The following is a 23080-nucleotide window of genomic DNA, read 5'->3' as shown; positions in this document are numbered from 1 at the left end:
ACCAGGGCGACCGTATTTTCTCGGATACAAGAGGAGGAGCTCGATCATCAACGCCCTCATTTCCGATCATTCCCTCCAGGACGACCTCCTCCCCTACCAGCAACACTTCCAACACCAGGCCGACCTCCACCACCAGTGCCACACATCCCAGCAGCACCCCGTCCAGCTCCAGCTCCGCGACCAGCGCAAGATGATTTTGGCCGGGAACGCCAGCTCCGCGACTACAGACGGCAACGTGGTCTCTGTTTCCGCTGTGGGGACAAATACTCGCGGGAGCACCAGTGCAAGAGAGCAGCGCAACTCCTCACGATCGAGGTAGGGGAGCATGGAGAGGTGATATCTGACGAGGCCGTGCATGCATTACAGTTGCTCGATGACCCAGAAGATGTGGCCAATGCGGCGTGTTGCCTACTCTCTGCACATGCAGTCAAAGGGACTGAAACATCAAAAACCGTTCGTCTGCGTGCAACTGTAGGCAATCAAACCATGCTGCTATTGGTCGATTCCGGCAGCACACATAGCTTCGTCAACTCGACGTTTTCAGCAAGGATTGGAGCAGAAACAACCAGTATTACCCCAATCTCGGTTCGGGTTGCCAACGGTCAACGATTGAGTTGCAACACTATGGTGCCAAAGTTACAGTGGCAGGTCCAAGGGCACCAGTTCAGCACAGCTATGTGGGTTCTGGACCTCGGGGTTTATGACACAGTGCTTGGCGTCGATTGGCTAGCGCAGCACAGCCCAATGAAGTGTGACTGGCAACAGAAAACAGTGCAGTTTGAACGAGAGGGACAAACAGTGCACCTGACCGGCGTCCAATCGGACGAGCCACCAACGCTAACTGCCCTCGATGCAGCGACTCTCTGGCAGATGCATGACGCTAATGAGATTTGGGGTGCTGCCCTCTTGGAAATTCAGGTGAACCCAGCTTCAGACTCTGACGGAAGACAACCACCACCCATGGTGATTCAGAAAGTACTGATGGAGTTCAACGACGTATTTGCAGAACCAACTGAACTTCCTCCCCATCGACAATATGATCATGCGATCACACTAGAACCGGGTGCAACACCAATCAACTGCAGGCCTTATCGCTACTCACCATTGCAGAAGGACGAGATTGAACGGCTGATACGTCTCCGTCGTATCTAGTTTTCCAAACACTTTTGCCCTTGTTTTGGACTCTAACTTGCATGATTTGAATGGAACTAACCCGGACTGATGCTCTTTTCAGCAGAATTACCGTGGTATTATTTATGTGCAGAAACAAAAGTTCTCGGAATGACCTGAAACTTCACGGAACAACTTTTCAGAAAATATAAAAAATCCTTGCAAAAGATGAAGGCCAGGGGGCCCACCACCTGTCCACGAGGGTGGGGGGCACGCCTGCGCCCCTAGGGCGCCCCCCCTACCTCATGGGCCCCCTGGAGCTCCTCCGACCTCAACTCCAACTCTATATATTTGGTTTAGGGGAGAAAAAAATCAGAGAGAAGAATTCATCGCGTTTTACGATACGGAGCCACCACCAAGCCCTAAAACCTCTCGGGAGGGCTGATCTGGAGTCCGTTCGGGGCTCCGGAGAGGGGAATCCGTCGCCATCGTTATCATCAACCATCATCCATCACTAACTTCATGATGCTCACCGCCGTGCGTGAGTAATTCCATCGTAGGCTTGCTGGACGGTGATGGGTTGGATGAGATCTATCATGTAATCGAGTTAGTTTTGTTAGGGTTTGATCCCTAGTATCCACTATGTTCTGAGATTGATATTGCTATGACTTTGCTATGCTTAATGCTTGTCACTAGGGCCTAAGTGCCATGATTTCAGATCTGAAACTATTATGTTTTCATCAATATATGAGAGTTCTTGATCCTATCTTGCAAGTCTATAGTCACCTATTATGTGTAATGATCCATTAACCCCGAAATGACAATAATCGGGATACTTACCGGTGATGACCGTAGTTTAGGAGTTCATGTATTCACTATGTGTTAATGCTTTGTTCCGGTACTCTATTAAAAGGAGGCCTCAATATCCCTTAGTTTCCGTAAGGACCCCGCTGCCACGGGAGGGTAGGACAAAAGATGTCATGCACGTTCTTTTCCATAAGCACGTATGACTATATTCGGAAATACATGCCTACATTACATTGATGAACTGGAGCTAGTTCTGTGTCACCCTAGGTTATGATTGTTATATGATGAACCGCATTCGGCATAATTCTCCATCACCGATCCATCGCCTATGAGCTTTCCATATATTGTTCTTCGCTTATTTACTTTTCCGTTGCTATTGCTATCATCACTACAAAATACTAAAAACATTACTTTTGCTACCGTTACCACTACTATCATATTACTTTGCTACTAAATACTTTGCTGCAGATATTAAGTTTCCAGGTGTGGTTGAATTGACAACTCAGCTCCTAATACTTGAGAATATTCTTTGGCTCCCCTTGTGTTGAATCAATAAATTTGGGTTGAATACTCTACCCTCGAAAACTGTTGCGATCCTCTATACTTGTGGGTTATCAACGGCAAGTAAAAGAGATGCTGCGTACGGGTGTCATCACTCACAGCATGAGCCCCTATGCAGCACCCATCCTTCTCGTCAAGAAAAAGGACGGCACATGGCGTTTCTGTGTCGACTACCAACGTCTCAACGCGGTGACAATCAAGAACAAGTTCCCACTACCTATCATTGATGAGCTGTTGGACGAACTGGCTGGTGCCGCTTTCTTCTCCAAGATAGATTTGCGCGCCGGTTACCATCAGATTCGTATGCGGGAGAGCGACGAGGAGAAAACAGCTTTCAAGACACATCACGGTCACTTCCAGTTCCGCGTCATGCCATTTGGAGTCACCAACGGGCCACCAACCTTCCAATGTGTGATTAACTCTATCTTCGCGGAACCAAATCGTAAGTTTGTCATCAGTTTTCTGGATTACATATTGGTTTTCAGCCAATCCTTACATGAACATGTGGAACATCTACGCACTGTCCTCTCCATCCTGTGTCAGAATCAACTCTACGCCAAATTGTCAAAGTGCTCCTTTGCGCAACCAAGCATTGAATACCTGGGCCATGTCATTTCCAAGGAAGGGGTTGCAACAGACAAGAGAAAAACCAGTGCCATGAGTGCATGGCCTACTCCGACGAACGCCACTGAACTCCGGGGTTTCCTAGGCCTGACTAGGTATTACCGCAAGTTCGTCAAGCACTATGGGATTCTTGCCAAGCAACTCACCCAATTGCTCACCAAGAAGGGGTTTGTCTGGTCTGATCAAGCTCAAACGGCATTCGACCTCCTCAAGAAGGCCATGATCAACACTCCGGTCCTGGCTCTTCCGGATTTCACACGCCCGTTCTCCATTGAAACGGATGCGTGTGACACCGGGGTGGGCGTGGTACTCGTGCAGGACAACCATCTGATCGCGTATTTGAGCAAAGCATTGGGCACCCGCAATCAATGCCGCTCCATCTACGAGAAGGAATTCCTAGCGGTGATCATGGCAGTCGACAAGTGGCATGCTTACCTCCAAAGAGCACCATTCGTCATTGTGACTGATCATAAAAGCCTCTACAGCCTTGGAGATCAACAGTTGGACACAGAGCTGCAACGCAAGGCGGTGTCTAAACTGGCGGGGCTCCAATTTTCCTTCAAGTACAGGCGTGGCATTGACAACGGCGCAGCAGACGCCCTGTCTCGTGTTGGGCACCTTCTTGCCCTCAACGCCCTCTCTATGTGCCAACCACAGTGGCTACAGGAGGTAGCCAATTCTTATGAAACAAACACTGATGCTCAAGACATGCTCCAGCGCCTAGCGATCTGCAGTCCGGACGAGCAAGGCTATGAACCCCGGCAAGGCGTGATTCGCCTACATGACAAGCTATGGATTGGGGCCAACACTGCTCTCCAAACCAAGTTGATCAACGCATTTCATTCCAGTGCGATTGGGGGTCATTCTGGTGTCACAATGACCTACCAACGCCTCAAGAAACATGGCGCGGCCTCAAGCAGGCTGTGGAGGATTTTGTGCGTCAGTGCGAGGTATGTCAGCACGCCAAGCACGAGCACCTCAAATCCCCTGGCCTCCTACAACCCCTCCCAATTCCGACGGAGCCATGGCGTGACCTCACCATGGACTTCATCGAGGGCCTGCTGCCGTCAGAGGGCTACGAGGTGATCATGGTCGTCGTCGACCGGTTCACCAAGTACGCCCACTTCGTGCCTCTCCGGCACCCCTTCACAGCGGCGACCGTGGCACGCGCCTTCTGGGACAATATCATCAAGCTGCACGGCGTGCCACACTCCATCGTCTCCGATCGCGACAAAATCTTCACCAGCAACATGTGGCGCGCCCTCCTCGACGCCGCCGGCACAAAGCTCAGCTACTCCATAGCGTACCACCCATAAACGGGCGGCCAAAGTGAGCGCGTCAACCAGTGCCTCGAGATGTACCTGCGTTGTGCCGTGCACGACCACCCAAAGCAATGGCGCCAGTGGCTTCCCACAGCAGAGTTTTGGTACAACACCACCCATCACGCGTCGCTGAAGACATCCCCGTTTCAGGCACTCTATGGCCAAGAACCCAATCTGGGAGGCCTTCCGATGCTAGCCAACAACCTACCCGAGGGTGCAGGTATGGATCTGGACTGGGCGACTCACAACGGCTGGCTACGTGATCAACTGGCGCGCGCGTAGAACAAGTACAAGCAGAAGGCCGACAAAAACCGCACCGAGCGCTAGTTCGAAGAGGGCGACTCTGTTCTGCTCAGGCTACAGCCTTACACCCAGTCGTCAGTGGTGAATCGCCCCTGCCCCAAGTTAGCCTACAAGTTTTTCGGTCCATTCCAGATTCTGCAGCGCATTGGGGCACTGGCGTACAAGCTGCGGCTACCTGACGACAGTCTCATTCATCCAGTCTTCCACGTCTCCCAATTGAAGCCCTATACACCTGATTATACACCAGTGTTCTCCGAGCTGCCCCGTGTACCAGACCTCACGGCTGTTTCGTTGCAACCCATTGCCATCCTCGATCGGCGCATGGTGAAGAAAGGCAATAGCTCTATAGTGCAAGTGAAGGTACAATGGTCCTCGCTCTCCCCGGACATGGCCACTTGGGAAGATTACTCGGTGCTTCGCCATCGCTATCCGGAAGCACTCTGCTGGGAAGAAGACGCTCGCGCTCAAGGGGAGGCAAATGTCACACCTGATACAGGAGTATCGGTGGACCTGCGTGGGTGAGAGAGAGCTGGTGGTTATGACAGTGGGCCATGTGTGGCCGTGTAAGCGTGTGGGTACTTAGTCCCTTGTGCAACTCTGTATTGGTTATGCAATGAGAAAAGTCTGAATCATACTCACCCCCTGTTCTTTCTCTCACTTACCCTGCTTCTTCCTCATCCCGATCCTCTTTCCTCTTTCCTCACCCCGATTCCCCTTTCCTGTGTGGCTGATCTCAAATCCAAGGGCTTCGGTCATCACACTAGTATACTAGACCGTTGCATGCTAATAATAATTTTAATCATGGTTTATATTCTGAAATGAACCATGGAATTGCCTAATTATCGAATAAAAATACCACCGAGTCATGAAACACCATCTTGACTCAACGCAGGAGCCAGGTTCTGGGGCAACTGGACGACCCACCATCCCGTGAAGTCAATGGAACTGGTCATCGGTATGTATTTCAAAATGAAGCCTACCTGATCGGTTTCTTCCTTGCAAATCAACCAAATCCACCACAGCCAGCCTTGATTCTGCAGCTAGCACACGGTGCCCCACCTGCCACTAGTATTTATCATTTCATTAGCGCATGGTTGTCGACTTCCTGGTTTGGAGGTCGATGTCGTTCCGGTCAACGTACTAGTTCTCAGACTCCCGTGTTGATTTGGGCTCCTGGGATCTGCGAACACGTTGACAGAGACACTAGCGTAGTTACATTGCTTGAAGAAAGTACCAATCGATCCATGTATGATGTACCGTCAAATGCACTGCGCTCTGCACGTATTAGTTTCTTGGCAATTAGCAATGTGCAATTAGCAACGTACGTGCTTAGTTTTTTGAGAAATACGTACGTGCTTAGTTGAAGGATCAACTAACCGCGTAAATCAAGGTGCACGAAAGTTCGAAGAAAGCATCCGACGGAGAGGTCCGTTCAACACACACAAGTTTCAAAGTCAAACTCAAACCACAGAGACCGCCTCCCCCTGTTTTTTCGGGGCAAATCACACATTCCTTTGGCTTACATTTCTTTAATCTGGATCGAGAAGTTGACTTCTTTAACTTTTTACGGAAGTGGTGCACACAGCACACAGCGAGGGCCTACTGTTTCTTATGTACACTTATGAGCAGTTGGCGGCCTCTGGCCTAGCGGTGTAGCAATAGTCGGCCGAAACAATATAAAATGACAATAGCCATATGTAAGTCGCCTGAATTTGCAATTTGAGTCGGTTGATTTTTTAAAGAATCAAGTTCGTCAGAGAAAAGGAAGAAAGGAAGGAGCAATCGTCGCGATCTATCTTAGGGTGGCAGGCTTGCCGAAGATCTACCTTAGGATAAGGATGAAAACGGAGCGGAAACAGACGAAATTGAGTGCTATCACATTTGTTTTCATATATTTTTGCAGAAGCAGAAACGAATACAGAAACCTCAAAAATGAATATGGAAACAAATACTACCAGAAACGAACAAGGAGCGAATACAAAGCGAACATGAAAACATAAGTGGGTGTTGACCGGAACCTAAAAATAAATCTATGATATTTTATCCGTTAAATGACGTCATTTCGACAATTTCATATAGCTCAAAGTAATACACACACTCATGTCTTAAATAAACTGAAGATATTGCTAGAAGGACATGCATTAAACTACACAGGTATAGTACTACTCCCTCTGTTCCTAAATATTTGTCTTTTTAAAAATTTCAAATGAACTATAATATACGGATGTATATAGACGTATTTTAGAGTGCAGATTCACTCATTTTGTTTCGTATGTACTTCCTCTGTAAACTAATATAAGAACGTTTAGATTACTAAAGTAGTGATCTAAATACTCTTATATTAGTTTACGGAGGGAGTAGTCACTTGTTAAAATTTCTAGAAAGACAAATATTTGAAAATCGAAGGGAGTACATCACAATAATCTGACTAGTGAGTATTTGAGAAAAGATGTTGGATTCATTCGTCCTGTTATAGCCACCCCATATAAAATAGTCTGTGGCGGGAAGAATCTCTTGAGTGGTTTACCCTATAAATTCGCCCCTTCCTGAACGGCCACGAACTCCTCTTCCACCTTCAGATCAGACCAGTCAAAGGAAAGAGAGAGAAGACAAAGAAAGCCCAAGAACTGCCGCCGCAGTTTCAAAAAAGAACTGCCGCCGCGAGATGGAGCCCTTGTCGGGCGCCGCCAACGCCGCGGCCGCCGCCGCTGGCGGTGGTGGTGCATCAAGGGCGCCGAGCTTTGCCTCGCAGACCAATGCCCTCCTACGCAAAAATCTCATCTTCCAGGTCCAATCCATGGCCATTCTGCAGTTTTTTCGATTCTTTTTTGGGTTAGCAGCATGGAACCCTTTGGATGGGGTTTCCTGGTTCTTTAACATTTAGCAATAATTGAAAAAAAATCAGGCTTATTTACTGGCTTCCGTCGCTCCCCGGTGATGTTACCACAATCTACCGCTACTGCGCCCACAGTTTGGCCCATTTGCGGGAATTCATGGGTTGTATTGACATGTACTCACCGTAGTTTTGTTGTTATTGTTGAGCTTTTAGCAATGACCGGTCAATTATCCTGCTAGCATGATAAGAGAAGGCTGTAATATTTTGATGCAAATCGAGAACGATATCGTTGTCAAGTTGTCAATACCACTCATTGGGTAACACTCCCTCCTTCCCAAGATTTTAGGCACATTTGACTTTGCACGGTCTTTGATGCATGACTTTGACCATTAATATATAGCAAAATACATGGATTGAACATGTATCAATAGTATCATCGTATTTGTCTTGCAAAACAATTTTGTTTTATACCTCTTGATATAATTTTGAAGGCATACATTAAGTGAAAGCCATAGTCAAATTTATGCGATGAAGACCAAAAAAGTCAATGCGCGCCTTATATTTTAGGAAGGAGGGAGTACAGTTTGTTAACACCATAATAGTGCCTTGTGCACTTGGTAATTGTAGTCAGTATTTCTTTTAAATAATTGTTTTTCTTACTAACCGGCGCTTAAAAAGAACAATAAACCATCCATTTTTTTTTTGAAAGCAACCATCCATTATTGATTCTATATATTTTTATTTGTTTAAAAGAGATTGTATATATTTCGTTATTATGGCTAGCACATGTTTCCAGTATATTTCAACTTTATTGGTTAATACATTAAGAAAAATAAAGGGATGTGCTACACGTCGATGTTTTGGCGAGTGGTCACATATCAACAAATCAATTCAAACTTCCACCAGCACTACCCGTAGCCACTAGTTGCTCGGAAACCTGCAGATCAAGAGGTGTTGGTCAGTTTAGGAATTTTTTTTTGGGAGGAATGGCTCACGATGGTACCATATATAGCATATTTGCCTTTAAAAAAAGGGGGATATGCAAAAAAAAAAAGCCCCGGCAGTTCCTAACTTTTTATCACATCACTGACATTAGTTTCTGTAATTGCATACTGGCTGTTTGTGTCGTCCTAAGAAGTGGCAAACCATGTCTATTGGATAAATCCCCCCCCCCCCCCCCCCTCCCTGGTAGTTTCTAACAATGTTTCATCACCTTGCAGAAACGCAACAGGAAGGAAACCATTCGGCTAATCATAGTTCCGATATACCTCTGCGTATTACTCAGTGTTCTCCAGCGAGTCATCAACAATTTATTGGATAAACCGAAATACAAGTGTGGTTGCATGTGTGTTGATGTGAATGGCACTGGTCCTTGTCAAAATGTGTGTGGCATTCAGTACTCTACATTGGACCAGGCTGGCAGTTGCCCTATACCAAATCCTCCCGAATGGCCTGCTCTCTTGCAAGTACCCCGCCCCAAGTATCGCGCCATCCAGGATTCCTCTGAATCATGCAGAAAATCACAATCCTGCCCGGCTGCCATACCGTTCACGGGGGTAAATGAAACTCTATCTACTAGTAAGTAATCTGTATCATATAACTATTTTAATCGCCACAAATCTTCTTAAGCTACTGCGCTGAGAAGTAAAGTGTGTACTTTGTACCGGAATTTCTATGTTTCCAGTAACAATGGAAATAAGGGTGATAGATAAGTCTGCAAACATATAGTGCATTCATCATATTCCTCTAACCATCAACTCTGCTTGTTTGTTTGGCAGCTGTCATGCAGAACATGTTCACAGACTCGCCACTTTCAAATCTTTCTGATAATGCGAGCATATCTGGTCTTCTCCTAGTAAGTTAAAATAACCAGGCTATTACTTGTATGTATGTTTGTTTAAGGAACATGTCAGTCGAGACTTGCTTTCTTACCATGTATACTTCCAGGGGACAGATATGCCAGGTACTTCTACGGGCTTCATCGAACCTGCTTTTATCTCGGATGTACCCATTTATGTTCTTCAGTCGGAATGCAAATCCAGGGATTCAGTTACACTCCGAACTACAATTGATGCTATTAATGTTCAGAAAGGTAAATTTTCTATGTATTACTACTTTTGTTTCTCAGTGGAATGGTCTAGCATAATAGTTCTCATTATTTTTCTATTTCATCAGAACCATTGAATTCTATACACTCCCATGATGATGTTCCGATATTATCATTTATGCACCTCTTTAGAAGTGTTTGGTTGAATTGGATTTCACATCTGAACTTCTGAATTCATTGAGCAGAGATAAGATGTGTTCAAGGTCTACCCTTGTGGCGGAATAGTTCAAGAACAATCAATGAGGAGACCTTTAAGGGTTACCGGGAAGGAAAAATAGGGGAAGGAATTAGTGAAGTTGCAATGGGTATGGCACTTTTCCTTCTCTATACAATATAAAGTGCTGTTGTTTCCTTATATGCGGGCATTAATGCACCAGCAACACTAACTACTTCTGTTGCTATAGCTTATGATTTCCAGGACTCAAATGAGAAGCGTTTCAATGTGCTTGCATTGTATAACTCGACCTATCAGAATATCTCTTATGTCCCGATGCCATTCGGACTTCTGCGTGTTTCGCGTTCACTGAATGCGGTGCGTGCCATGTACTTCATTGATCATAACATTGACCTGTTACTATTAATTTTGTTATGAACCTGCTGAAAAAAAAATTGTCCTCCATATTTTACTGTTCTGAACTCTGAACCACTTTATGATCCCATAACAAATCCACAACAAGATCCACGAAAACATGCAACATGACATGAAAAAAGAGGATAAAACTGATGAGCAAACATATCTATATATACACCTTGCTTTGCTACTAATATGTCACTGAATGATACTTTCTGCATCCTTTTTACTACTAATTGTCCTGTCTTTAAGAAGAATGCCGAATCATCAAAACTGTTCCAAATTCATTACAGTAATTTCAACTTTTCCAAAATGATATTAGTCTATTTTTAACTTGGGCTATGTTGCTCTTTTATCAATGCAACCAGAAAGTTATATAACTCATTCGCTCATTAACATATTGCTTAACATGTGTGTAGGTCTCAAATGCATATCTCCAATTCCTACAAGGTCCAGGTTCAGGCATAAAAATGTTGCTTGAGTTCACAAAAGAAATGCCTAAGCAAGCGACTCGTCTGACGATTGATTTTTCTTCCCTTATTGGCCCTCTCTTTTTTGAATGGGTTGTTGCGTTGCTTTTCCCGGTAAATGGTACCAGATTTGACTTTTTTTTGTTATAACAAGGAACTTGATTGGATATAAGAGGATATCTAGCATACAGTAAAAGTTACTCGAGAGTAAATTGTTGCATGATTGCAATGATTGAACCTCTTAAGTTCTAATGCAGGTTATGTTGACATACCTTGTATATGAGAAGCAACATAAGCTCCGAACAATGATGAAAATGCATGGGCTTGGAAATGGCCCTTACTGGATTATCTACTACGCATACTTCCTTATTTTGTCTACGGTGTATCTTGTGCTATTTGTCATTTTTGGAGCCCTTATAGGTATCAAAGCTATCAAAACACAGTTATCATAAAAAGAATAGCAGTTATCAAGCCATTTACCTAAATCAGTTGTTACTTTGCAGGTCTAAATTTTTTCAAGACGAACAACTACAGTATCCAGTTTGTTTTCTTCTTCAGTTTCATTAACTTGCAGATTGTATTATCCTTCCTAGCTGCAACATTCTTTTCGAAGGTTAATACTGCTCAAGGTATAAATTATTTTACCATTTTATCTTCGAATTTGTTACCTCTTGTTCAATGCTGCAAGGTATGTGATGTTTGTTGCTTCTTATCTTCTTTGTACCAGCAATTGCATATCTGTACATATTTGGATCAGGGTTAATGGCAGGATCTCTTATTCGGAATTTTCTTGAAGGTGGAAAATTTCCAAGTAAGTTCACGATCATCTAAAGAAAATTTCCAAGTTCTTACCTATCAAATTTCACATTAACTTTGTTCAGTAGAATTAGTTACAGTTTTAAGTTTTAACCATGCCATAGCAAGTTAATGTCCTTTTTCCTGATGAACATATACCATCCATTTTGAGACCAACCTTGCGTCCTTGCCTATTCTGGAGACAATACCTGCATTTTCTTCCTCTTGTGTTACTGCAGGAAACTGGATTACAGTTCTGGAGATAATACCTGCATTTTCTTTATATCGAGGATTATACGAGCTTAGCCAGTATGCTATTAGGGCTTCAGAAACAGGAAATCCTGGCATGCGATGGAGTGATCTAAATGACCGTACAAATGGAATGAGGGATGTGCTGATCATTATTATTGTTGAGTGGTTGGTTTTGCTTCCCGTTGCATATTATTTTGACTATGCTGCTTCAGTTGGAAACAGCTCTGGTCTCCTTTCCATCATCAAACGTCTCCTAAGGAAAAACCCCACTTGGAGAAGGATAGCTGTTAACGAAGTCGCTGATAACGATGTTCATGTAGAAATGGAGAAGCTAGACATTATTAAAGAAGTAAGTTGTTATATTGCAGTTCATCTCTTGTGCACACAGTTCAAACTTTCATCTTGTTTTATGTGTAGTTTGAAAATTTGAAAATTACCTGTAGGGCTCCATTATTTTATTTACTTTTTTTTCTTTTCGAAAAGGGGGTTACCCCAGTCTCTGCATCAGAACGATGCATACGGCCATTTTATTAAAACAAATAAATAGGGTTGTAACAAGGTCTCAAAAGTCTTCAACTGAAACAAAAGCTCACGCAGAGCCAAAAAGGCTAGAAACACATACTAGCCAAAACAGGGACGCCACAACCGGCTGGCTAAAGCAAGATAGGTAAACTAATTGTCTATTCTATTACATGACCGCCATCCAAACCGGTTGAAGATATCCCGCGCTACCATCTCCCAGCGGATAGATCCAGTAACCAAATGCTCCCTGGCCTCCATCGGAGTGAGTAGCGACCACGAACGGATCAATGTCGTGGCTCGGAAGATAACCTGCATAAAATGAAATCGTGATGTTCTGTTAAAAACCAAATCATTTCTGCAATTCCAGATAGTCCACAGTAAAGCGCATACTCCCACACGAATATGTCTCGCTAAGTCGGGCTCAATCCCATTAAGCCATGTCCCAAATAACATGTTAACAGAATTTGGTGGAGTAATATTGAAAGCAATGTGGACGGTGCGCCAAAGAACTTTGGCCAACGGGCAATCAAGAAACAGGTGCTTAATTGTCTCATCCCAATCACAGAAACTACACCTAGTTGATCCTGTCCAATTACGCTTTGTTAGGTTGTCTTTGGTTAAAATGACTTGTTTATGGACAAACCACATAAACACTTTTATTTTCAAAGGAACTTTGACAGCCCAAACATGCTTGGAGGTAGGAATGAAGCTCGAATTGATTACATCAATATACATTGATTTAACTGTGAATACTCCAAACCTAGTTAGCTTCCAGGGTAATTCATCGGGTTGTTGGGACAATTGAACCTCCATCAGTCTCCTAACTAGACGGAGCCATTCTTCCCAACGATTGCCCGCTAGTGACCGTCTAAACTGAATATTAAGGGGGATAGATTGAAATATCGTTGCAACGAACACCTCACGACGTTGAACAATACGATATAAAGACGGATATTGAATGGCCAAGGGTGTCTCTCCGAGCCAAGTATCCTCCCAAAACCGTGTACTAGCGCCGTTGTCAATAATAAACTTTGCCCTATTAAACAAGGATTGTTTGACTTTCATCAGTCCTTTCCAGAAAGGCGAGTCGGTCGGCCCAACTGTCACTTGTGACAAAGTTTTGGTCTGAAGGTACTTGCTATGAAGTATTTGCACCCACATGGCATCAGTCTCATGGGATAGCTTCCACAGCCACTTACTAAGAAGGCATCTGTTCTTAACTTCGAGATTCTCAATACCAAGCCCCCCTTGGTCTTTCGGTCTACAGATGATATCCCATTTAGCTAGCCGGTACTTTCTTTTTAGTTCATCACCCTGCCAAAAGAAACGTGATCGATAAAAGTCCAGTCTTTTCCTGACTCCAACTGGGACTTGAAAGAACGATAAGAGAAACATAGGCATACTCGTGAGCACCGAATTTATCAAAATTAGTCGGCCTTCGTATGACATGAGCTTGCCCTTCCAGCAACTCAGTTTCTTTTCAAATCGGTCTTCGATGCACTTCCATTCTCTGTTTGTCAGCTTACAGTGGTGGATTGGTATGCCTAGGTAAGAAAAAGGTAGCTCCCCCAAATCACACCCAAACAATTGCCTATAGGCCTCTTGTTCTTCCTTGGCTCTACCAAAGCAGAACAACTCACTCTTGTGAAAGTTAATCTTAAGCCCGGTCAATTGTTTGAAAAGGCATAACACCAGCTTCATATTTCTCGCCTTGGCCAAATCATGCTCCATAAAAATGATTGTATCATTAGCGTACTGAAGAATGGATACTCCTCCATCAACAAGATGAGGTACCAAGCCACCGACTTGACCATTCTCCTTAGCCCTTCCTATCATAAGTGCTAACATATCAACCACAATGTTAAACAGGATAGGGGACATCGGATCTCCTTGTCTTAGGCCTTTATGTGTCTGGAAGTAATGACCAATATCGTCATTCACCTTAATTCCAACACTTCCTTTTTGCGTGAACGATGTAACCTGATGGCGCCAGGCTTCATCGAAACCTTTCATACGCAATGCTTGTTGGAGGAATGGCCATTTGACTTTATCGTACGCTTTCTCGAAATCCACCTTAAAAACTACTCCATCTAGTTTTTTAGAATGGATTTCATGGAGCGTTTCATGAAGGACAACCACCCCTTCAAGGATGTTTCTATCCGGCATGAAAGCAGTTTGGGACTGTTGCACCACAGAATGCGCAATCTGTGTAAGCCTATTAGTCCCGACCTTGGTGAAGATTTTGAAACTAACATTAAGAAGGCAGATCGGCCTGAACTGCTCTATTCTCACAGCATCCGTTTTCTTAGGAAGCAATGTGATAGTTCCAAAATTCAATTGAAATAAATGAAGCTGTCCAGAGAACAGATCATGGAACATAGATAACAAATCCCCCTTAATAATGTGCCAGCACTTTTTGTAAAACTCAGCCGGGAAACCATCCGGTCCGGGAGCCTTATTGTTTTTAGAACGGAACAACCAAAATATCATTATCGGCAGCCGATAGTTGAGGCGCATCCTCAATCCTGGACTCATCGAGGGACACATAGCTATCCTCGGGAGGTCCAAATAACTGCTTGTAATATTCGGTTATATAAGTTTTTAGGTTGTCCTGTCCTAAAATAGTACCTTCGTCTTGCTCAAGTTAAAAGATTCTCTTCTTTCTATGTTTGCCATTAGCAATTAAGTGGAAGAATTGGATATTCGCGTCCCCCTGGACAACTTTGCGGACCTTAGCCCGCAATGCCCACTTCAATTCTTTTTCGCGGAGAAGTTCTTTCAACCTCTTCTCCGCCTCGATTTTAACCTGATGCTCTGCTGGCTGTAAAATCATGGATTCAGCCTGTATGTCAAGGGTCTGAATAAGAGAAAGGAGCCTGTCCTTTTCAATCTTATACTCCCCACTAAGGTGTTTAGCCCACCCCCTTAAGAAACTTCTCAAATGTCTAATCTTATTCTGCCAACGCTCGACCGAAGTCCTACCTCCTGCACCCTTAGCCCATTCCCTGGCAATCAGGTCCAAGAAACCTTCGCGTTCAAACCAGGCCATCTCAAAAGAAAAGGTATTCTTGTTTCCCACGTGGTTCGGCTCCCCCGAGTCCACGAACAAAGGAGTGTGATCAGATATTCCACGCGAGAGGGCTTGTACCGTTACGAGAGGGTACTTCTGTTCCCACTCAACGCTCGTGAGGACTCGATCAAGCTTTTCGTACGTCGGGTTTGGTAAAGCATTAGCCCAGGTGAACTTTCTACCAAAAAGCTCTATCTCCCTCAGATCCAAGCTTTCAATAATGGTATTGAACATGAACGACCATCCGCCGTCAAAATTATCGTTGTTCTTTTCCTCTCTCCTCCGAATGATATTGAAATCACCCCCAACTAAAATTGGGAGCTGCTCAAACCCACAGATTCGAACAAGGTCCGCCAAAAACTCCGGTTTAAGCTCGGGCTGTGCGGCACCATATACCGCCACCAAAGCCCAATTGAACCCATCAGCTTTTGACCTGACTCGAAACTTAACCGCAAAGTCACCCATCACTACGCTGCAGACTTCTAGTGAGTCACATCTCACACCAAGCAAGATCCCCCCCGATCTTCCTCGCGGAGGAAGGCAATGCCAATCAAAGTCAATACCGCCCACAAGAGAGGTAAGAAACTGGGGCGCAAAGTTCTCACGACCAGTTTCCGAGAGAGCAATAAAGTCTAAACGATGCTCTAAAGATGCCTCAGCAAGAAACCTTCTTTTAGCCAAGTCTTTCAGACCTCTGCTATTCCAAAAGATTCCTTTTATAATTCATCATGAAATTTTTTGGTAGTCCGAATCCTAGCACTCCTACGAACCGCAGAATCGGCGTAAATCTTTCGTTTCCACTTGCGCTTTGGTTTACTAGGTTCTTCCACCCGGTCCTCATAACCGGGCTCAGTGGCACTAACTACTATATGAGCCAGAGGAACATCATCCTCCTCAGACTCCTGGTTTGATGGTGCTAGATTCGCACAGAAGTTATTGAGCACTTGGACCCCCAACTCGTCAATCTCCTCATCATTCATGGGCTTTACCGTAGCCAGATTACGAATAATCTCTAAGGCACGTTCCGCCTCCAAATCTAAAAGATCATTTACTGAATTGGAAATTTCACTATCATTAGCCCCTAGCGAAACTCCTAACTGGTTTGCATTATTTATAATTTCCTCCTTAGAAAAATGCAATAAAGAATTAGAAATGTTGACGGACATACCAATAGACATCGCAGCATCCCGAATCATGGCCGCCCTCATAGCGCACCTCTGCTGCATGTCATCAACCTCCGGGTTGTCCTGGAGACGAGAACTCATCCGTCGCCCCGCAGATACCGGATCGGGGATCCCACCGAAGGCAATAACCTCCTCCCGTGTAACACCTTGCGCTGAAGATTTAGCCAAAGATACCAGTGGAGGCGAAGGAGGGCTCACAAGGCCCATGGACGGGAAACCGGGGGAGGGATGCGCGGGCGCCGCCGGCCCAGACACACCCCCCGCCCCACCCTCCTAGCCAGAGGTGACTGGCGAAAGAGGAAGGAGGGTCGAGGCCACCTGCCCCAGACTCCCCCCCAACACCACAGGAGAAGCGGCGGCTGAAGCCGGCACCGTAGGAAAAGGAATCGGGTCCACCTGACCCATACTACCTCCCCCACGGCCGGCCATTGAAGGCGTCACCGGTGTCCTCGGCGCCACGATAGGAGGAGAGGAGATCGAAGTCACCTGACCCGGACTCCCCCTCCCATATACAGCATCCGAAGCAGATGTCGTCTCCCGGTCCGAGGCCACTGGGGTTAAACCCTCCACCCCTGGTCCAACCACAGCCTCAAACTCCAACACCGGAAGCGTGCACTCAAAACCATCATCAGAATCCACCTGGTCGCTCCAAAGTCTGGGAGGGGCAGATGCTCCGCCCAAAGGATCCAAACCTCAACGTGCTCATCGGCGCCGACGGAGCTGGGGCTGGCAGAGCCCCGGGTCCATCCCCGGGCAGCTGAGCAGCAGGACCAGATCCAGTAGACCTCTCGCGCCCAACCTCATCAGTCGGGTCCCCACTAGCACCCGCATCGCCATCACCCTCGTGCATATCCACATCTGTCCCATTAACCGCGACAGCAAACAACTCCGTATCCTCAAACTCAATCTCAAGCGGAAACACCTCTCCCCTATAAGTCCAGTTGACCACATCCGGTACGAACTCGATGTCCAGAACACTCACTAATAGCCGGGCCACCCCATGGGCACGTGTGAATGCCATATCCACTTTCTCAGTTTTGCCAACCATAATACCCAGACTAGCCACAACTCGAGCATCCGTCAATGACTCGGAGGGGGCCCCGGAAAGCCGCAGCCACACCTGAGTGAGAGGCTTTCCCTTGGGCTCCACTTTCTTCCACTCGTGAAACTCTAGGATGCATTTCGTGCCAGGAACCTTGCACAACCCAAAACTCAGCAACCTGTGCAAGTCGTCCACCGTTGGGAAGTCAACCCTAAACACATTGTCCTCAACCCGGACAAGCTCCCACTGAAAATCACCTGGGGCCAGTTCCCGGAGTCTCTGCACAATCTGAGCCTCAGACACCACTCCCTGGGTAGCTTTCACAATTCCAGTAGTCAAGCTCCGTGACTCTACCGGAATCTCTCTCGCCGCCGGGGACTCAAAGAGCATAAGCTCAGCACAATATACTCCATACATCGTGAGAGCCGGAGCCTGATCACGCAGAAGCGGGCAATCCCCCATGTCGTGTGCTGGTTTACCACACGTGTCACACAACTCCGCCACACACTCAGCAATGAAGTGACCCTTGTCACCACATCTATAGCATAGCATCTTCTCCTTCTTACGCGCGCACTTGGACGCCCTCTCAGACTCTGCCCGGTCGCCTGCGTCGGTTGTAACCCCATTCCCAGGAATTTCCGCGTTGGCCAAATTCGTCACTACCTCCATCGCCTGGCTAGGCAGTGCATTCGTCTGAACGGTATCTGCCTCCACCTTAGACTCCTGATGATCCACAACGGCCGGTGGCGGAGGCTGTCCGCGATGACGACCACGACCCCCGCCACGACCACCACGGTGACCACGGAAACCCCCTCTCTGCCGGTAGTCCGGTCCAGAAGCTCCCTCAACAAAACCGCCCGGAGGGCCTAGAAACGGCCTCTCAGCAGAACCATCACTCTGCCAAGCATACGCACGACCGCCTCCCGTCGATGACGATCCACGGTGTTGACCATCCCCATACGCATCATGGCCGTCATCCCCCACTGTCCTCGGGGCGGATCATAAGCTTCTCTAGCCACCACATTCTGTCTCGTCTGCGCTGGGCCCAATCGCTTCTGCGTCGGCCTCGCAACATAGTGAGGTGGCGGCGCAGGACGATGATGCGTGCCAGCAGAAGTAGCCGGGATGACTGGCCGCGGGGCGTTGGCTTGGAGAGCCGGCCGAGGACCATTGGGCACATGCATCGGCGGCCTCGGCGGAGCGGCTCCACGCCCCACTGCCGCAGCTGTCGGTGGCCTCAGCGGAGCAGCGCCGCGGCCCACCGCCATAGGTCCTGCCGGAGCCGGCGGCGGCGGCCTAACTCCAGCCGTGCCACGACCCGCAGCCGCAGGAGGTCCGGTCGCGAGCGCTGGTTTTGGGGCGGGCGGGATGCCACTCCCTGCAGCAGCCGCTGGTCGGGCTCCAGGTGGCGCGCCGCGCCCTGCCGGCAAGATCGGCCTCTGCCCTAGCGCGCCACCGCCTCGTCCAGCCGGCGTCGCTCCCCCCCCCCCCCCCCCCCCCCGAGGTTCTTAGGATCAGCAGAAGGGGCACTCCCCCGCCCAGCCATGGCGAGGGGAGGGATACGAGTTGCGCGGCCAGGACCACAGCGAGGAAAGCCCGACAGAACGGAGCGCTTGTCAACCCTAGGCGGCTGAAGGACAGATCGAACACAACGATCTTCTACCCTGCATGGCTCGATAAGCAGGGGAGGCGCATCCAGGCTCTCCTGGGCCACATACCCAGTCGGCGCCTGTCCACCAAGCCCTTCGTCAACACCCCCATGCTGGGCCTCATACCCATGCACAGGCTTGTAGCCGGCCCACTCCTCGACAGCCCCTTCGCGGCCCAAGAGGAAATTTAAACGAGCAGCCCTAGCCGCTGGGCTGCTCGGATCCCAGCCGCCGCCCTGATCTCCGGCACCGGCGGTACTGGCTCCGGTCTCCCTCTCCTCTTCTTCTTACGGACAACCCGAGTCCAAGCGTCTTGCGGGAAAAAATCTGACAAGGTAATGGGTTTGATACATACCTTAGGTATAGGCCCTTTCCAAGGCCGTATCACCGTCGCCGCCGTCCTCCGGTGGATGGTCCGGCGATCCACCCTTTCCTCAGAACACAGCTCGATCCGCCCCGGAGCATCGCCCGGCACCAGCGTGGCCACCTCTTCCTGCGAGTGACCAGGGCTGAAGGCCTCCACGACCACGTGGGACGGCGTCAGTGAGTAGTTCACCGGCGATCTGCCATCAGGATCACCGTCGTCGTCCTCCTCATCTTCCGAGTCCGCAAGAACCCAAAACCTCCCCCCGACATGCCTCGTAGACGAGGTCGCATGCACAGAAGGCCGGCTCACGGCAATGGCCGCGGGCGCCTCCCTCGTCGCCTCGTGCGTCGTCGTCAAATCGATCACTTCGATCTCCTCTCTCTGAACCTCCTGCAAACATGACAACACATGGACATCGAAATCATCTAAAATAAATCGCATCCCTACCTCGATCTGAACGTCCGCCGCCAGGTAGTCGCCGGCAAGGATGTCGTTATCCATATCACGAAGTGACGTCCAGCGCGATGACGGAGAATGCTGTAGCCGTCCTTCGATCCATCCGCGGATCGGATCGGAGAAACAAACCACCCACTGATCCGCCATAACCCGGATCTCGTCATCCCCGGCGATATCCTCTGAGATCCCCGGCAATATCCTCGGAGGTGATGGAGTCCGCCGCGCGACTGGCGGCCGAAGCACGCCGGTCGGCTGCATGCCCGGCAGCCGAAGTGCGCCGGTCGGCTGCGCGCCCGGCGGCAGCACGTCAGGCGGCCTTGCGTCGCCGCCCAGGACGTCCGTCATGTCCGCAGTGTAATCTCCGTGATCTTTTATTTACTTAACTACTTAATTACCTATGTCCCCAAAAACATATGCTGTCATTGTGAACTAAAATTTTACCATTGCTTTAATGTGTTTCTTTGGAATCATGTTACCTTTGATGAATGGGGAAACATGCATATCAGATTTTTTTTTTCTAAAAAGGAGGACAGACCCCCGCCCTCTGCATCAGGTGATGCAAGCCGCCATCACCTGCTCCTTGATTATGTGCTGACATTACTCTGGTATGGTGAATCACAGAGGGAGACTGTTGATCAAGTATTACAGCAGCGGAACAGTGGCTACGCTGTTGTCTGTGATGATCTCAAGAAAGTATATCATGGAAAGGATGGTAACCCTGATAAGTATGCTGTTCGAGGTCTATCACTTGCTTTGCCGTACGGAGAGTGTTTGGGCATTCTTGGTCCTAATGGAGCTGGCAAGAGCTCTTTTATTAGCATGGTTCGTCACCCTTAATTGACTTGCTATATCCTAACTCTGTTACAATGTACTCCCTCCGTCCGGAAATACTTGTCATCAAGATGAATAAAAGGGGATGTATTTAGATGTATTTTAGTTCTAGATACACCTCTTTTTATCCATTTTCATGACAAGTATTTCCGGACGGAGGGAGTATGTGTGGAAGACATCAAGTCCTTCCTGCTCAATCTTCATTTTTTCTAAACACATTAATTATAATATTATGATATTTCCCATCCTGATTCTTTCATTTGCAATCTTATTTACTATTCATGTGTATTGCGGGTCAATTTCATCAGCTTTTTTCATGATCAAACTACCAAACCCGTAAATGAACTCTTGCTCAAAGTTCTAAATTGAGTAGTATCATTGGTTAGTTGTGATGTTTTAATCCTATTGTGGTATTCATCCTTCTTGCTGATGCCTGACAGATGATTGGGTTTTCAAAGCCAACATCAGGGAATGCATTTGTACAGGATTTCAGCATACACACTGACATGGAAAACGTATACAACAGCATGGGGGTTTGCCCGCAGAATGAGTAGGATATGCACTTCTTTGTTTCAAGAGATTCATAGTAATTTTGGTTAAGCTCATGATAAACTCCTTCTGATTTTCACATTATTTTGTCTCTATTTTTGGGATGCAGTATGCTTTGGGAGATGCTGACTGGCAGAGAACACCTCCAGTTTTATGGTCGACTGAAGAGCCTCAGTGGCTCTGCTTTGGACCTTGTAAGTTATAACAGTACACTAATTGCATAGTGCATTAGCATACTCTCTAAGGTGAATCCAATATATGTTCTAGAAGAAAACCCGGTGTATGCTAGCTATTGCTTTTAAGACTTAAATTTCTTTACTATTTCTGGATCATTCACCTTGTAAGATATGTAACGGTATCTTTTTGTTCTATGGAGTTAGAAAGAAACCTGAAAAAAAGCTTACTGAAATGAAAATGATTTCTGATTTGACATCTAATGGCAATGATTTCTAGGCCGTCGAAGAATCTTTAAGAAGTGTAAATTTACTTCTTGGCGGTGCTGCTGACAAGCAAGTCAGGAAGTACAGCGGTGGCATGAAGAGGCGTCTTAGCGTGGCCATCTCGCTGATTGGAGATGCTAAAGTATAGCTTCCGGCGTCATCTTCATTTTCTTCAGTCACCGGTTGATCCATGCTTATGCTTTTATAAATCCGTCTCAGGTAGTGTACATGGACGAGCCCAGCACTGGACTGGATCCAGCTTCGAGGAAGAGTCTCTGGACTGCTGTGAAGCAAGCAAAGCAAGATAGAGCAATCATTCTTACAAGTAACCTTCAACCTATAACCATAGTTTCCTCTTCCATGGTAGCCAACTAGCCATCAAAGCACTGATTCTCTGTCATTTTTGCAGCCCATTCCATGGAAGAAGCCGAAGTTCTCTGCGATCGGTTGTGTATTATGGTCGATGGCAGGCTCCAGTGCATAGGAAGGCCTAAAGAGGTATATGATCATATATCATATAATTACAACCCCTCCTCCATAACTGAAGATCAGTTGTGACATTGTTGTTTGTTGCTGTTTATATTAAGCACTTGGAACTTTATAATCGCAGCTCATAGAAAGATATGGAGGCTATTATGTGCTGACGATGACGACATCCTCAGAGTTCGAGCGCGAGGTCGAGGATTTGGCGCTGAAGCTCTCTCAGAACGCGAGGAAGGTATATCATTTGTCAGGGACACAGAAATACGAGCTCTCGAAGCAAGAAGTTAGGATTGCAGATGTTTTCATGGCCGTGGAGAATCTCAAGAGGAGAGTGGAAGTGCAAGCATGGGGCCTCGCGGACACCACCATGGAAGATGTGTTCGTCAAGGTCGCGACAGCGGCGCAGTCAAGCGACGAACTCTCTTAGCCCGGCCCAAAGGTCCTGCTCGCGATGTGCTCGTGTACACTTTGTAGAAATTCCTTTTGTGGAGCCAATGCTTTGCTCATCCTGTATGTATGGCTTTTTCCCATACTTTTCTGTAGGTGGTTGTATGTGCTGTATGATGATCATTATGTAACAGATGTGTATATTTAGGTGTACAGTCAGAAAATGTACCTAGCTGACACTCAACAGCTTATTTTCTTAATATGATTTATTTTTCTTTTATTTTGACATCATTTCCCCTCTGGTTGCGCTGTTGCTTTCATGTCTATTTCATCCAGCAAGGT

General features: G+C 47.0%; 2 protein-coding genes across 2 annotated transcripts; one reads left to right on the top strand and one right to left on the bottom strand.

Annotated features, from left to right (window-relative positions):
• Nucleotides 1–7288: 7288 nt before the first annotated feature.
• Nucleotides 7289–23018, top strand: LOC125523785 (ABC transporter A family member 8-like). Its single transcript, XM_048688851.1, has 18 exons — nt 7289–7515; nt 8784–9141; nt 9342–9418; nt 9511–9655; nt 9856–9975; nt 10075–10202; nt 10661–10825; nt 10969–11131; nt 11215–11340; nt 11439–11522; nt 11746–12107; nt 20670–20870; nt 21320–21429; nt 21538–21622; nt 21882–22010; nt 22088–22193; nt 22278–22366; nt 22479–23018. The coding sequence occupies exons 1-18, from the start codon at nt 7393–7395 to the stop codon at nt 22776–22778; spliced, it is 2871 nt and encodes a 956-aa protein (XP_048544808.1). The 5' UTR covers nt 7289–7392; the 3' UTR covers nt 22779–23018.
• On the bottom strand, nt 12118–20663 carry LOC125523786. The gene is made up of 2 exons (XM_048688852.1): nt 19581–20663; nt 12118–12589 (listed from the first exon to the last, which is right to left on the bottom strand). The coding sequence occupies exons 1-2, from the start codon at nt 20391–20393 to the stop codon at nt 12431–12433; spliced, it is 972 nt and encodes a 323-aa protein (XP_048544809.1). The 5' UTR covers nt 20394–20663; the 3' UTR covers nt 12118–12430.
• Nucleotides 23019–23080: the final 62 nt, after the last annotated feature.

The sequence above is a fragment of the Triticum urartu genome, chromosome 7, assembly GCF_003073215.2.
Source record: "Triticum urartu cultivar G1812 chromosome 7, Tu2.1, whole genome shotgun sequence".
Classification (NCBI taxonomy): domain Eukaryota; kingdom Viridiplantae; phylum Streptophyta; class Magnoliopsida; order Poales; family Poaceae; genus Triticum; species Triticum urartu.
This window is presented reverse-complemented; position numbering and strand designations above follow the sequence as displayed.

Excerpts from the sequence above, each read along its gene's own strand:
- LOC125523785 (XM_048688851.1), top strand. The coding sequence starts at position 7,393 with ATGGAGCCCTTGTCGGGCGCCGCCAACGCCGCGGCCGCCGCCGCTGGC. Across the intron at positions 10,203-10,660 it reads TTTCGCGTTCACTGAATGCG|GTCTCAAATGCATATCTCCA; the intron begins GTGCGTGCCATG and ends ACATGTGTGTAG. Across the intron at positions 11,132-11,214 it reads CATTTTTGGAGCCCTTATAG|GTCTAAATTTTTTCAAGACG; the intron begins GTATCAAAGCTA and ends GTTACTTTGCAG.
- LOC125523786 (XM_048688852.1), bottom strand. The coding sequence starts at position 20,393 with ATGACGGACGTCCTGGGCGGCGACGCAAGGCCGCCTGACGTGCTGCCG. Across the intron at positions 12,590-19,580 it reads GGAAAGGGCCTATACCTAAG|GTTATCTTCCGAGCCACGAC; the intron begins GTATGTATCAAA and ends CATTTTATGCAG.